Below are 17,105 nucleotides of genomic sequence, written 5' to 3'. Positions count from 1 at the left end.
AGCATATCAGACTGATCTGCTAAGAGACCTGGATAGAGGCGAGGGCCTTTTTCCTGATCAGGTAGATGAGCTGTGCCACACCACGGGTCTCTCTCCATGCTACCAAGCAGGCCGCCTCTGCCATGGGATGGTGGTAGCGGAGAGAGATCTGTGGATGAACTTGGCAGACATTGGGAAGAAAGAAAAGGCTTTCTTTTCGATGCTCAGGTTTCGCGTTCTGAACTTTCTGATACTTCCATCTAGACGGTGATCGAGAGGTTCAGAGAGACGAAGGCGCGCTCCGCTGCTTTCAGATCCTTTGTTCCATGAAGGTCTAGGTCTGAGCCCGAACAAATTAGGGGTCCTGGCCTGTCTCGATCTGAGGATCAGAGACGGGCACAGAAGGCTAGAGTCGCGACTCACACTCCTTGCCCACATGCGGGAAGGAGTAAGAGGACTTGTAGGTCACAAGGAGGAAAGCAGAACCTTTAGGGATTTTTAACTTCTGCTTTTATCCTCCCCTTCCTAATTCCCCTGTAACCACCAGCTCTCCTCCTGATCGAGGTTAGGTGGAAACCTCTCGCATAACAGTCTCCTATGCTGGACCTATAATGTTTTTGGCTGGTTCTATGTTCATAGCAACCACCTTACTAATGGTCCGGACTAAAAAGAGGCACCCCTTGAGTGGGGCTCCAGCACAGGAGGGTGGGTGAGTATTAACCCTTTCTGTACATTCTTATGTGTATTAAATTGCTGGTGGTTATGTGTCTACTAATAAACTCTGTGAGTTTCCTTTGCAGTTCTCAGTTAAAGTGTTTGCTAAACACTCGTCAGCACCAGCCATCCCCATTATGTGTGGGATCCCAGCTTTTTTTTTTTTTAGGTTTCTGCTGGAGCCTCCTTGATCATCATGGGTGATTCTTGTGGTAGTTTAGCAGCGCTCCCCTTTTCCAAGAAGGGTCGCCTATGAGTGTGCTACTCTGTATTAGGAGTTCTTCTCTCATATGAGACTGAGTTCTCTGTTTTTTTCCCCAGAGCGCTCCAGCATTATTTCCACAGATCGAGCTGATGACTCTCAAACATACTGTTTTGAGATGCACCATTCCATCTATGAGCTGCTCTATCAGAGTGCCACGAGTTGTGCCCTTTGTTGAGTTGGTAAAAAGCCCTGTTCATTTTGGGTGCCACTCCATCTATGTGTCCTCGGATACCTATCTAAACAGGGTGTTGCTGCTAGAGATCTGTTGAGACAGCTCCTTCAGCAAGCTTTTGCGAAAGCAAGCAGTAGCCCGTGTGACAGGCAAGACTTAGTATAAAATGCTAAGTTCTAAGCCATATCCCTTTAAAGGAATCTTTCCTGATTCCAAGCCTTCAGCTCTACCCTGGGCCCTGGGCCTGGGCCCTGTCTCAGGTTACGAATGTAACCATGGTTCCCTGAGTAGGAAACGAGACACTGCATCATCTAGCTCCCTGCTATGCTTCGGACACAAGCTTCAAACGAAGAAGTGAATGACGTGTTTTCCCGGTGCCTGTTTATAGTCGCACCGGTAGTGAGATCAGAGGCTGTCACCGGCCAACTCGTTTGCGTTTTTTCAATGTATGCTTCAGACACGAGTCACAACGAAGTGTTCCCCATAGCGACCCCTTAGAGGACGCAGTGTCTCGTTCCATACTCAGGGAACCATGGTTACATTCATAACCCGAGACGTTTCTTGTCTTTCACACTCATTCTCAGCAAGGTAGTATTCAAAAAATCTAATGCATACTTGGAATACTTGACTCCTTTAAGGATATGCCATCATCAGCACACAGAGTTCATATGCTACATGTTTTGAGTGTGGTAAACTAAAACTATAAAATCTTACCGGTAAAATCTGGAAATGTTTGATTTTCTGGTGATGACACATTGTAAGTACAAATGCCTTAGGATTGCTCTGGCTATCCCTCAAGAGAAACATTCTGTTGCACAAAAAACAATTATGTGTTAAGTATATCTTGTTTAGTCAAAACACAGAATCATCCAGAATGTTGTTGAGAAGAACTAATGAGCTAATAATATTTTTCAATATAATTTAAGTAATAAATATGTACCCATCCACTCTGCCCTGCTGATGGATCATCTTGTGGGATTCCTCACGTGAAATACGACCGTGAAACCATAGCTGAGTTCTGTGGATAACTGGATCAGAGGAGATACAAAATGTCTTTAAGACAAAGATGATGGTGAGCACTTTTCATATTCAGAGAACTGTGCATATTCAATGTTATCTTTTCATTAAAGGCATACATTACATATTCTTAAATCGCAGGGATTTTGACAATGATGTATTAGTAATTTAGTTTTACACCTTTTTTAAATCCAATTTACTTTATTTGCATTACCAGCTAAACTTTGGATTTGTACTAAACATACCACCATTTACATTCATATAAATTAATTATTTTATTCAGCAATAATGCATTACACTGATCAAAAGTGACAGTAGGTCATTTCACTTTGTTACAAAGAATTTACTTTAACTTTCAGTTGATTAAAATATAACGAACCATTGGTTCCAACAAAACTGTTTTTAAAATTGATAAGTAATAAGTAATGTTTCCAAACCAGCATATTAAAATAATTTCTGAAGGATCACATGATATTTAAGACTGAAGCAATGGCTACTAAAAATGCTATTTGCCATCCATTTATAATAATATTTACACTATTTTACTGTATTTTTGATTGAATAAACATAGCCTTGGTAAAAACAAAAGGCTTCTTTCAAATACAAAATTAGGCATGATAGAGTAAATATAAATGTAAAAAAGTTAATATATGTCAAAATACTCATTTAAACACTCTAGAAAGTACCTCCGCTTAATGATGAGGGGTGTAATGGGCTGGGGCTTCCTAGTATATTCATACGCTGACTTCTCTTCTGAAAAAAGATAGGGAGACATAAACCACACAGTCAATCAACTTAAAATGCTCTACATCATGCTAATTTGATTACAAAACAGTATCTGTATTATCTGTGTTGCACTGGTAAACACTGCTTAGAAACACGATTTATATTATCTGTAATTCATCTAGATCAGGAAAGAACATCTGTTAGATATTTTAAAAATCAAATATCTAAACAATCAAAACAAAGAAGATCATTGGAACCTACTCTCCAGGCATGTCCCTCCTCCATGGCAGCACTCTGAGCCTCCACAGGATTGTCAATCACTCGGCCTATCCTCCCTGAGAAATCCATGGCTACCAGAGAGTTCTCTGAGACACTCCTCTGGAAAAGAAGATCGGAAGTTACAGCGACTTTGTTTGACACATTATAGATGTTTTGTCTTTTGCTTATTATCTAGTCTATATCTAGTACATGTTCTAAACCAGTAAGCAGTAGTTAAAACTTTTTAAGCATAACCTTAACATGCATGGATTGATCTCTGGTATTTTTTTTTCAAAAATTGTCAGCATTGCATAATATCCATAGGACAAGCTGTAATAATAACTTCACTGCCAACACTTGAACAATCATTCCATAATTTGACATCATGGCCCACATACTGACACGTCTGATTAATGCTCCATCTGTGAGGTAGAGAGAAAGATAGAGAGAATGCAGGGGTAGATTAAGTGAGTGAGTGTCTTACCACGGGTGCTGAGAAGTGTGAAAGCAATGTTTTTCGCTGCTGGGGGATCTTGTAATTTTGATAGAGTAAAATTCCATACTATAAGAAAAAAAAAAAAAAGTTAAACAGTTGAAAAAATAATTTTACCCTTACAAAATACCACAATAAAACATAATGCTGATGTACAGAATGCTGATTTGTCATTTTCCCCATTTCAGTACACAACATGTAATACATCATTTACGTCTTATGCATAGAACATAACTGCATTATGTTTGTCACAGATGCTCTAGATCAGTCAAAGAAAAGGGTCTAGGTTCTAGATCAGCCTTAAAGTGTATAAAGTGTGTAAAGTGTGTGCTGTTCTAGAACAGCTAAGGAAAGATTGCATGTTGTAGATCAGTCAGGGAAAAAGGATATTGGTTTAAGATAAACCTTGAAATGCATATGGGTTCTAGATCAGTCAGGAATAAGGTTTAGATTCTGGAAAGGGTGCCATTTCTAGATGAACATATGAAAGGGAGCAGTTTTTAGAATACCCATGAAAAGCAAAGCATTGGGTTCTAGATTAGTCAGGGAATTAGCAGCTTCTATATTAGCCAAGGAAAGAAGATTTTAGATCAGGCCAGGAAAGGAGGGGTTTCAGGGTCAGCCTGGAGATGGTGAGCATTCTAGATCAGTCAGGGAAGGTTAGCAGGTTCAACTGCAGATCAGTTAAGGAAAGGTTACAAATCCAAAGATTGGCCAGGACAAAAGGTGTGGATTCTAGATCAGCCAGGAAAGGGTGTGGGTTCTAGTTCAGTTAGCTAAAGTTTAGGTTCCAGATGAAGTGTGCCCTTTAAAACTTCCAGTAAAAAGAAGAGGCATCAGATTATTCAGTGAAATTTATCAGGTTCTATATCATTCAAGGTAAAGGTTAAGGTTAAATAAACCAGGGGAAGGATATGGGGTTTTAGATCAGCCAGGGAATAAATGCAAGTTCTAGAACAGCTAAGGAAAGAGTGCATGTTGTAGATCAGTTATGGGAAGGATATTGATTTTAGATAAACCTTGAAACTCATATAAGTTCTAGATCTGTCAGGAAGAAGACTCAGATTCTGGAAAGGGTGCAGTTTCTAGATGAGCATATGAAAGTGTGCATTTTTTATAATAGCCATGGAAATCAATGGGATCTAGATTAGTCAGAGAAATAAGCAGCTTCTAAATTAGCCAAGGGAAGAATAATTTAGATCAGGAAAGAACATAAGTGGGTTCTAGATCAGCCTGGAGATGGTGAGCATGGATCAGGTTTTCAGTTTCAACGGCAGATCAGTTAAGGAAAGGTTACAAATACTAGATTGGCCAGGATTCCAGATTCTAGCTCAGTTAGCTAAAGTTTAAAGTTCAAGGTGAACCACAGAGAGGGTGCTGAGTGCACCCTTTAAAAACTGCCAGTAAAAAAGAAGAGGTATCACAACATAAAGGTTAATTAAGGGAAAATGTACATCCAGCTGGTTATTATCACAGAATATCCCACAACAGTGTTGTATCACCCTGGTGGGTTTTATTCTACAATAACAACTGGCTGAATGTACATTATCCAGCTTATTACATGGCTACTTGCCACATAAGTACATAATTCGATACAAAATATCGAATTGAGTTGAAATATTTGAAAGCAAAGCTTCCATGAAGACAGCAGTTGCGAGCAAGCGGCAAGTTCAAACTAGACGGACATTTGACCACGTATTCCACAACATTTCACCACATAAATAATTAAGGTAATAAAAGATTTATTTGTTTACAATTTAAAAAAAAAAATCTTACCAGTTTGTTAGTTCTCTTATAATCCATTACAGCGTACAAAACAATCGTATCAAAATGGCAGCAGCTGCATTTGTTTGAAATGAAAGCGCGAGTCCGCAATACCAGGATGACATAAATTGTATGTACACCATTTTGAATCAATTTTTAATATTTTATAAGCTAAACAAATGCAAAGATTCCACCATGAAAAACTGTTCATAGCAAGAGTATAGGGCCGACTTCAGTTGCCCGTATAAGCCTGTGTTATCATATTTATTAGCTGTGTTATCACCTTTGACGTATGTCACGTCACTTTTACCGGTTGTTATCGAGGGATACCATACTGCCGAAAGACCCGACTGACCAATCAGAATCAAGTATTCTACAGAGCCATGTAATAAGGTTAAATAAACCAGTGAAAAACTTTGGGTTCTAGCGCAGTCAGGAAAAAGGCTCAGGTTCCAGATGTAACATGGAAAAAGTGAAGGTTCTAAATCAGCCAGGAAAAAGGCACAGGTACATTAGCCAGTGAAATGTGGTTCTACTACCAACCTTGAAGAGTCTGAAGGCCGTCATCCAGCATGTTCTGCTCTGCTCGTCCTCTGCACACAACATCCTCAGTTCTTTCACTTCATTCCTTACTTTGTTAGGCTGCAAAAAATCATAATGCACAACATTAGTCACTCTGCTACTAAAACCTAGTGAGATGTTTAACTGTGTTTTTCTGCAAAGCGTAAATGCTTTTTTTTTTTTTTTGAAAAAATGTATGTTAAATCTTTAACATTTAACTTTTCAGAGCTTATCTAATTTAAGTTCTCACAACAGATCACATGAACTTACTTTTATGCAGAATTCAAAGTCAGTTGGTGCATTGTGCAGCTTTCTCCCTGTTATTACTGTAAAGACATTGCTGTCCTCCAGGTCTGCTAGTAGCTGTAAATGCCTGGGCTCCTGTGAAAGATCAGCCAACAGCTCATGTCATTTAATGGATAAGGAGGGGAGAGGGCACTAAAAGAGCACTCAGAAATGGGGGAGGGGACAGTTCTAACCAGCACCTGATGACATTAACAGAGGCTTGTACATGATACAGACTGGTAAAACAGACTAGGTTTTGTTTCATAAAAATAAAGCAAGCTAAATTTAAGTTTAGGGTTTACATTTCACCAGTATGAAAGATAACTCACCTTTGACGTTCCTTTTGTTGAGAAGTACAACCCTGACCGTCTTAAAAACACATACAGTTTCTTCCATGATTTCCTGCCCATTTCTTTCACATACAAATATCCCTGGATCTCAGGACAACTGTTGGAGTTTAAGAAGTTCTGAAGGTAAAAGAAGAAAATAATTGAAAGTTCGAAAAATCTAACATTTTCTTTTCTGTGTGAACTATTCACAACCAGGTTTTAACAAAGGTCTGAACGTGCTAATAAACCTAAAACTAAATAGGTATCCAGGAAGGTTATGGGGGACTCGAGGAAATGAGCTATATCAGACTAAACGTGTGTACTGTATATTAAGAGAAAGGTTATTTTGTAAAAAAAAAAAAAAAAAAACTGTAAATGTAATACTGTAAATAATCAGTCTATTGTGAAAAAATAAATCTGTTGTATGTAGCATATCTTTTTTCACTAACTCAGTTGTCATCTAGATTATAAGAGAGGGGTCTTATCTCGTAAAAAAGCAAAGATGTGTGGGCTGATGTTAGAGCAGTGGGTGATGGGAAAGAGAACACGTGTCAGTGTTGTACCTGCAGGAGCTGAGATGGGGGGATGGTCCCGTTGGTTTCCTGACACCAGGCAACCATTTGCTCTGGGAAGAAGTTCTGTAAAATTAAAAAAATAAAATAAATAAATAAACAAAAACATGTTTTTCACTCTGTTAAAATCTTCTGCTATTTTACTACTTTTTGCAAATAGTGGAACTTTCCTGCACCTCAGTATTATAGTACATTATAAAACAGAATGCAATGATAAAGTACTAAGTGTAAATTATAATTTTAATTTAAATTATTTAATAGATGCCACATTTTCGGGACAATAAAGCCCTCCCTACACCTACCCTAACCCTACCTGATACTTTATTTTCAACTTTTTAATTTTTATTGAAAATAAATGCCTTTCCAATGAGATTTGAAAAGGGTCGATCACATCAAAAAGACTACAGCACATGCTTTACCACCTACACCACACTGAAGCTGATGTTTGACAACCATCTTTTGTAGTTTTGACTACCTCAATCACACGCTGGTGGGAAGAGTTAGTGTAAATATTTAAATATAAGTGCCATTTGCACTTAGTGTAAATAGACACTCCCTTTAATATAACTTTTACATTTACATCTCAATGTTGAGTGTGAATGAATTCAAAGTTACAGTATATAAGTCTTATTAGTTGTATGATGCTTATTAAGTGAAAAAAAGTCTATAATATTAATAATAATAATGCAAAGTAACAATAACTTTTCTATGATTAAAGATATCAATCTGCTTGTTTAACATTTTGCCTCATCACAGAGAAAAAAGAATCTTCAACACAGGGAAAGGTTTTGTAATGACTGCTGGAAAAACCCTGTCTTTAGTGCTTAAGCTGGATGAAAAAAGAGCAATTATTTGCTATTATTCTAAAAGCTCCTTGGTCCAAAAACCCACAAAACAATGGAGTATTACATAATCTTTAAAAGCATAAGTCTGCCACCCATTGACTTTCTTCTAATGATTTTCTACCACCACAAGGAATTTCAGGAGATTCAGTACAAAGCTATGCATAGTTCAGAAAATAACTTGAAAAAATGAATAACAAATATTATTTAAAGTGCACATAATGTATTAGAATAAAATAAAAAAATAAATCATTTTTACAGCATTGTATATAACCTGTATAATTCTTAATTACTTACTTTTTATGTCATAACCAACTGAATACATCAATGATCTGTTATGTGTTTGGCAATCCCACAAGTGACTGGACAATCATGGATGAGACAAATGGATAGAGAAAAACTATTTGAATTTAGAAACTATTTAGAAACTAATTGCCAGTGTCAAATCGGGTGAACATTTTGCAGACTAGAACGAGAATCTTTACAGAAGTCACACTATGTCTGCATTATATTTAATATAATTCGTTTTTTACTCATTTTATGGAAGCACATACATTTTGCCAAGTGTAAATGGGGTGCAATATGATCAGTCAAGGTGCATAAGGTGACTATGTGTAAACAGGCCCAAAGTAAGTGTTCCCAAAGATTCTATAGTCAGTAGCATTCTTGTGTTACAGCATTTTAAAACAGTGTCAAGGGTCAAAAAAAAATCTTACAATTAAAGCACAGATTCCCTTCCCCTCTCTGTCTCCAGCTGAATTTACAAGAGGACCGAATGTTCCTGAAAGTGTTTGATTACCAGCCCAAACAGTAAGAGGCATGGATTTCTTTTGGTTTGTGTGTGAGAGAGTGTGAGAGCAGCTCACTGAACTGGAATCATGTCACTTGATATCTGCATCTACCAAATAAGACTGAAAACAGTCCATTAATGTGAGGAACTTTCCTTCAGCGATAATCCGTGTCACGTTACTTATGTACCTACCGACACCTACACCTTGACTACGAGACAGAAATAAAAATCATCTTAACCTTATTATGAAATAGTTCAAGTGAGGACTTGGATTAACTTACCAAAGGATTTTTAAAGAATTCATATTTGGCATAGTTCTTCCTGAAGAGAAATTTACTCTCACTGGTCATTGATGCCTGCACTTGGACAACCAGTTCATGGTCTTCTAAACATCTCTCTGTGGAATTATGGAGAGAGAAAAAAAGAATCAGGTTAAAATAAGTCACATACACCCTTCAAGGTCTGTATTGCTCTTCTGAAAAGGTCTGTGTGTATAGACATATGACAAAAATGCATCTTTGTAACCAAAGACTCATGCGTGGTGTAATATTTGCATCTTGAATGACATCATTGTCTGTTAGCATTCATGCAGGCAGACAAAAAATAAACAGGGTGAGCGATCCCTGCCTGATGAAAAGAGAGTTTGTCTGGAGGAGATAAATCCCCCCACACACCACCTCTCTCCCCACTCCCCATTCAGCTTAACCAGTAAAGGGACTTACTGACTTTAAAAAGCCCTCCATTTGATTTATGCATAGATCTCTATTTAGTTTCTCTGTCTTTATCACAATCTCTGTCCTATGGGTCTAAATGTGTAGTTAATGCTACTGTAGTCATGCATGCTAAAAAAATTCACTGTATTCCAAAGTTCAAGTTTGTTGAGCTCTGCCTTGCAAATTTGTATCATGCGAAGATGTGTGACCAATAGAAGACTTATAGCCTACATCATGGTGTGACCTCTTTGCATGCAGAAAAGCAGAGTAGATTCCATATTTTGGATAGTTTATATGTGTTTAGGAAGAATCAAAATGTATTCTTATTTTTTAAGACGTTGTGACATCATATTACAACCATCACATTATCCAAAATTTTGCATCCTCAAAGTCTAGCATGAGCCACAGCTTTACCAAAATTCAGATTGAAAAGTCTCAGATAAAATAAAGTTAGGCAAAAATGCAGAGAAAACAATGATGTTCCATACAAGGTTAAAATAAGACAAATATGCTTCTAAAGTGTAATTTGAAAAAACAAACAAACAAACAACTCAAGGTTTCTGATTTTCAAGCAGTTTAGTGCTTAAGGTGGATGAAAAAATAACGATTATTTATTATATAATTATATAATAAAAAAAGGTTAAAAAACCTTTACTTTTTCCACCATATTTGTTCCTTTCTTCAGTCGATGTGTCTAGAAAGCATATAGCAATTATTCACCCTAACAACAATTTTGTATATGTGTATCAATTTATGCACACTTTAATCCACTTTACGATAAACCCTGTTTATGACTTTTCCCCACAACACATCCATCTTGAAATGGCGCTTGGAGATACAGAAGTACACTGAAGTGACAAGCTTTTCCATCATCCCACCGTTCAATATTTGGCTTAGCAAGGAGAGAGAAGGGATTGCAAAGAGATGATGTCATGAATTCGTTCAACCGCACTTTGCAATATTCTAGCAGAGAGGATCCATAACAAATGAGGAATGGACCTGCTTTGACATTTTAAACGCAGACTGTTTCGCATATAAAATAAAGCATTTGTCCAAACGGTTTGTGTTAGAAAAAGTGAATTAAGAGATAAATAAGATTAATATTATTAATGTAATTGTATCAGGGATACTAAATACCAACACAATGGCTATTTTCAGAGATTGTGCTTACCTAAACAAGTAAAATAAAAAGGTTTAAACTTAAATTCCAAACACGCCTTTTTTGTATGTGTAGCATTGAGAAGTCAATGAGTTCATTTCGGTTAATACACTAACAGACCATTCTAAACATGAATCTCTGTTAGGTATTTCTTTTTGTTTAGTTTATGATGCTGTTCACCATGTTTTCATCAGATATAGAAACCGAGGTCTTTTTATTAGTTGCATTTAGTGTTTAGTTTCCAAACAACTTAATAATTGAGATTATCGTTGCTTTTGTATCAGATAAACACAATTATATGATTAATTGTTGATTAAAATATTCAGATACTAACATGTGAAACAATATATTTACATTATCCCCTTTAATATCTGAAACGTAGTTTCATTTATTAATGACTTACAATGTAGCTATCTACTTAAAAAAAAATTATATATATATATATATATATATATATATATATATATATATATATATATATATATAAATATATTTAACTTGACTGTAGGTGAACCACATGAAACTATGAGTAGACTTATAGCTTTTGGCAGCTACAGTCTCAAAATTCCCCAAAATTTCCTAATCATCTGTTGGATCTCAAACACTCACTTGGAAACTGAAAGTAAAATAGAACATTGAAAGAATGATGAAAGAATGATGATACAGAGAAAGGAAGCAGGATGTCTGTTGCAAATAAAAAGAAAATGATTTGTTTGCCAAACAAAGCAAATAGTTGTAATGGAAAACGAAATCCTGTCCAGACCACGTACTCGGGTGGCTGAACTTACTGTATGACTCGTTGCCCTGGGCTGACTTCAGTTCTACTAGCAAGCCTCAAGTTCACGCCACAGGTTATTTGAGGTAACCAATTAACACACAGCATGCGTTAGCCTAGAGATTTGTCCACAACATGTGCACTCTGACAGCAACCATCAGCATCAAAAAAACCCACTGACCATGTTTGAGTTTAAAGCAGTACGAGCTAAAGCACTATAATAATTCTAATTACAAACAATAAAATACTAAGTATTATATAACTCTACATAGTTTGGATGGCAAAATTGGGAGGCTTATGAACTTTCAACGTTCAAAAAAACACTTCCTAATGTTGTGTCCAATCAAATTATATGATTTCATCTACAAATTCATCTGTCATCTTCTAAAATATAGCCAAATTAGGGAGATATTAACATGTCATGCTCACATTCTAAAAAAAAAAAAAGAAAGAAAAGAACTATGCAAGGTAAAAGGAAATATCATTTGAACTACTTCAACTATGGCTTAAAATGTATATCAACTTTTATTTTTCTGGTAGTTGAATCTTGGATCATAAACAGCTTTGGTGCTATCTTGGGTCACCTTATAAATTGTGTCCTGAAACACAAAACACATTAATATCCCATGCTCAACTCTAAAATACAAGAACCAGTACCAGTTCAACTCTTGGGGAACTTAACTTCCTGTTATGTCTCTCCGTGAGACGGGATTTCCTCCGGCGACCGTTAATCAATTACCCTCAGCCCGAGGACATAAAAGGAAGAATCAAGGAAGTCTGTCTTCTTCTTTTACATGGTCATCATTGATTTCAACTCTAGCACAAAAGAGCCTGTAATTACTGCATCTAAAGTGGTTCACGCACACACAGACACTTTAAAACAGCTCTATAAATTCACTCGCTCCCCTCTAGCCTAGAAAACTAGCAAGTCAGTTACCGAGTCCCAGGGCTGGATGATGCTCCACAAGAGCCCAACTGTTATCGTCCACACAATGGTTTTTATAGACGAGAAACTGGCACAGGTCTCGCGCCGTCATGTCGGCTGGGATCTCCACCACCTTTCCCATCCCATCCTCGCTGAAGATTTTTATGATCTGAAAAACATGAAAAAAAAAAAAATCAGATATTTTAGATATGATGTTGAGATTAAACTGAAACAACAATTACACATTTCTTGCATGGAAAAACACATTTACATACTGGGAAATTTTACTGCGTCACTAGACAATTTTATTTTCTAGGGCCCCGGCGGAAATAAAATAAACATCAAATAGTGAAACACAACAACATTTTATGTGAACTTATGATATCTTTACACAAAAATAAAATAATATACGTAACTCTTCAAAGGCTTTGACCCCGATTGTAAAGCCATGGTCAAATGCATGTCTTCTCACATACAAATTCAGTGTCTAGACTACATCGTTAATATGTGTTGGAGAAGCTTAAAAAAAGATTTAATTCTAAATAGTTTGGTGCTCGACACTAAACGAGTCGCCTGCCATTGTGTCCCCTTCATCACACACACATACTAGGTTTTCTCGAAAATTCTCTATTCCTATTTGCAACATCGCTAACACATTCCGAGATCTTTCATACGTTCTCTCACCCAGCACACTTTTTAAGCCCACACCACATACATTTAGAAATCCATTCCATCAACCTTTACAGCTTTTCCACGACATTTACTCAGATGAATTCCATCATTCAGTCAAACCGTGGATGTAACCGTTCCCGTCACGCTCTTTTTTTGATTTTTAGTTACAGGTTCTATTTTTCTCCCCACTACAGACGGACACCAACTCCCCAGACTCTTCTAGTCTCCTAGGGGGAGAGGGATTCCGAAGTAGCCAGGAGGAGCTCTAGATTTGGGCTGAGGAGAAATCTTACCTCCCCAGGCCTGAGCAGGCAACAGTCAGAAGAACACGATGGCATTTTCCCCAGCAGCCTGTGTCCTCCTCCACACTCTGAGAGACGAACCAGCTCCCCGAATGTCTCCACAACTCCACAAGAGAGAAAAAAAGGACCGGAAAAAGGAAAAAAGCAGTTCCGATGCTTTGCAGATGCTTCTTCCCGTCAGTGGCTCAGCATATCCTACCTGTCACAATCTCCCTCCTTCTCTTTCTCTCTCTGTCTAGCTTTGGCGCAGGACAGAGCATGCAGATGGCACTGTTTCCAGCTTGGCAGACAACTTGCCTCTGTTCCCCTCACAAAGGGTTACAGCCACAGGCTTTTAGGTAGTGAATCAAACCACACTTCCCTAACCAATCATAGGGCTAGCTCAAGCTGATGTAATCATTCCCACACAGACACAGTCGCACACACAAACTTACACACCCCTCAAACACGCACACACATCGACAGACGCACATACACAGACGTGCAGTCATATGCACGCACAGCCTTAACTTTTCTTTCCCCCTTCTGCATAGCTTCAGTTTCTTTTCACTCTCGAAATGAGAACAGCTCGTTTTTAGCAGCTCGTTTCTTTCCTCTGAAGTGCAGAGGGCGATAGGACCAGACAGACAAAGCTTCTCAGCTGTCTAAACCTTCATTTCCAGAGTCTTGAATGAGTTTCATGTGAGGACTTGTTGAACGTTTTCTTACTTTCAAAAGCCCAGCTTTGAAGTTGTTAGTTTGAAGCCAGAAATTTCTCTCACGATAGGGCAAGACTCATTACAGTTGAAATGAAACAAATGCCAACACTTGAGACGCCGCTCACTGCCTTCCCCCCAGCCAAACTTTATGCCAACATTCCTCCACTAAAGCCGATAAAAAATAAAACTAAAAAGCAAACCCCAGCAGTTTCATTTGGGACCCCTGAATTCTCACAGACAATCCTAAAGACATATGCAAACAAGGAAGTCAGACACAAACTTTAAGATAGCTAATTCAACAGAAGACGGACACAATGAGGCTACACCCACCCATTTCTGTGGAATTTAATTGAGTTTTTCTCTTTAATGGAGTTTCATCTCAAGGTTTGATCTCTCTCTGTATTGACACGCATATCTGCTTGACTGCCCCTGCTAAAATTAACTTTCTGTGTCCACAGGAAACCGGACAGAATGGACGACTCAATCCCTTTCAATCCTTTAGGAGACTATTTCAGTTATGGGGGTGGGGAGGAAGGAAGGCAGCAAGAGGAAGTCGGGGATAGAGGGCTGGAGGGAGTGCTGGAATCAGTCCAGAAGAAAGAGTCAGTAGGGGTGGTAACATAAAAGGTATGCAAACTCTCCAGTGCTCCAGCTGGTCTGACTGCTCCTCCTCTTCTCCTCTCTGTCACTCATCACTATACCATTTTGGCAGTCAGAGGGGAGAAGACTGGGTCCCATATGTGCACTCACCATCTCGTAGCGTCATAAGCTGCAACCATGTCTTGCAATGTACAGCAGGTCCAACATTACCCTACTGACCCATATTACCAAATGGTTACTGTTGGACTTTATGTAGGAGTTTGTCTGTAAATTTTTACATTGTCATCTTGACCTGTTTATTTTTATAGTATAACCATCAGGGACATACCATTATTTAACAAAAATATGTATATCTACACCCCCCCCCCCCCACACACACACACCCCCTTTTTGAGACAAAGTCATATTAGAGCTTTATTTATTTTTTATTTATTTATCTATTTATCTATTATCTATTTATCTATTTTAAATATTACATTCTGGACCAAGTAGAAACCAGCATGTAAAGGATAAACCAGTAAGCTTATTTACCAGTCTCCTTCAGCAAATCAAATGTGTGTATGTCATGTCAAATATTACTATTAATAAGTTAAGTTTTATAATATTATATGTCTCACACACTTTGATTTTTCCAACATCCCTGATCACTAAAATTAACAATTTTTCAAATAATATTTTATTGCCCCTGATAGCAGTAGTGCGGACAAACATTACTAAAAGAAGCAAGGAAATGGAAGAGAAATGAAGTTACAAACTAGTTTCAAATTTGTGTCATGTGTATGCCATTTGAATATGTGAAAACAATTAAGATTCATGAGCTAAAAGCAAAGGGCAATCAAAACAAAGATACTGCATTGCTTAAAAATGCTTGGAATACAGACATATGGAGTGCTTTTATGACACCTTTGTGAAGCTTTACACAATATGCTTTTGTTATATGGAAAGAACCGTTGGACATCCTTCAAAACATCTTGTTTTGTAGAAGAAAAATGTAGTATGAGTTTAGAATCACATGAGGGTGAGTTAATGATGACCAAAAGTGTCTGAGCACATATGCTAACTGCTAGGCTCTGACAAGTGTTTGTTTCCAAAACGTAGGAACTTTTTCCATTGCAAATCTGGAAGTCATTGGAATCTTTCAGAGTCCCCAAGAGCCTCCAGAGAGCATAGCTAACTCTCCTATTTACCAAGAAAAACAAAGATTAGTTAGCAATCAGATTGCAATGTGCAAATGAATGCATCAGCCATGAGATGTTCCAGTCAATCCCAAAATAGAAATATTAAGTTACATAACACAATTATATTGTCACGCAAAAGTCTTTTTCCTGACAGTATCGGGGAAAACATATAAGAAGAATGAATGTCTTCAGGTGGTTAATTCATAAGTCAAGTAACTAATGATACCAGATTGTCATAAAATTGGCATTAATGAAACCAACAAATATTACCACACCTACTTTTCCCGTCAGTAATTAAAGCTGTTAGAGGTAAGGAATGGTGTTAACGTTTGGTTCCAGGCTAAGACCAACACTTCCTGTCTTTCATCTTTCCTGTTTTCCAGTGTGCTCATGTCTCTGAGTCACATAGACTAAATAAATAACTGTTTTAGGGAATAAAGAGCCAGTTCTACTGCCCAGTATAGTTTCTTCACATTTTTAAAAAGGAATCAACTGGTTAATTTACAAGTGTCAGCTTAATTTATGTTCTGTATAAATAATATGTTTTATATATCTGTCCAAGCGCCCCCTGCAACACCTTTCACCAAGGCCCCCAGGAATGAAAACCTTGGAAACAATTCCCTGAACGCTATTTTACATACTTTAGGTAGACATTGCTGTAGAGTAGACAATGAATATGTCTATGTGTGTTTGTGGGACTCTTGTTTTTCAAATCTGCTGTAAAAACATTCAGAAGAACTGTCAGTTTTAGAAAATCTCTACCCTACCACAGTGTCTACACTGTCTACATTATAATCAGAGATGCTGTCTAAACTGGATGCTGCGTGGCACGTTGCGAAAAATACCTGACAGAAAACTGCTGCTGCGTTCTATTTATGACGTATCAGCGCAAATTACAAATGATTTTCAACAGTCGCTTTGTGTAGACAGGCTTTAGCTGTTATGGTGCAGCGCGGCTTTAAAATGGTTTAAATGAATAAAATACACATTATCTCAATATTCATTTTGTGAGAATGATTTATATGACTGTCACAGAGTTGTGGTATCATTTTCACTACAATAGAGAACCGTGCTCTTTAAAAAGTATTTTGAAATGTCAGCGTACTTTACCAAGGGGGAAAAAAAGTAAAATTGATGATACATGTGATGTGTGAAAAAAAAGGTAAATATAATTTGTGATCACTTCAAATCAGGTTGCAAATTATGCAAAAAGTGTGAAAATAGTATAATAATATATAAAATTCAGGGACCCCAGGCAATTGTTTTGTCCCCTAATCACAATCAAATGCACTTTGGACATTGCCAGTAGGTAAGTG

The 17,105-nt window shown here is 37.5% G+C and overlaps 1 protein-coding gene across 5 annotated transcripts in view; it reads right to left on the bottom strand.

Annotated features, from left to right (window-relative positions):
* Positions 1-17,105, bottom strand: part of grb10b (growth factor receptor-bound protein 10b) — a 101,996-nt gene that overhangs the window by 6,400 nt on the left and 78,491 nt on the right. For 4 of the 5 annotated variants that reach the window (XM_026284144.1, XM_026284141.1, XM_026284143.1 and 1 more), the window contains 11 exons: positions 12,352-12,508; positions 9,049-9,164; positions 7,127-7,201; positions 6,564-6,701; positions 6,220-6,330; positions 5,932-6,030; positions 3,616-3,693; positions 3,135-3,251; positions 2,834-2,900; positions 2,071-2,158; positions 1,845-1,938 (listed from right to left, as the gene is read on the bottom strand). In XM_026284144.1, the coding sequence (XP_026139929.1) occupies positions 1,845-1,938; positions 2,071-2,158; positions 2,834-2,900; positions 3,135-3,251; positions 3,616-3,693; positions 5,932-6,030; positions 6,220-6,330; positions 6,564-6,701; positions 7,127-7,201; positions 9,049-9,164; positions 12,352-12,508 (1,140 nt within the window). Of the gene's footprint in view, positions 1-1,844; positions 1,939-2,070; positions 2,159-2,833; positions 2,901-3,134; positions 3,252-3,615; positions 3,694-5,931; positions 6,031-6,219; positions 6,331-6,563; positions 6,702-7,126; positions 7,202-9,048; positions 9,165-12,351; positions 12,509-13,304; positions 14,928-17,105 lie in introns of those variants that run through there. The other variant, XM_026284145.1, reaches the window with a different exon arrangement.

Source organism: Carassius auratus, chromosome 16, assembly GCF_003368295.1.
Source record: "Carassius auratus strain Wakin chromosome 16, ASM336829v1, whole genome shotgun sequence".
In the NCBI taxonomy this organism is placed as follows: domain Eukaryota; kingdom Metazoa; phylum Chordata; class Actinopteri; order Cypriniformes; family Cyprinidae; genus Carassius; species Carassius auratus.
This window is presented reverse-complemented; position numbering and strand designations above follow the sequence as displayed.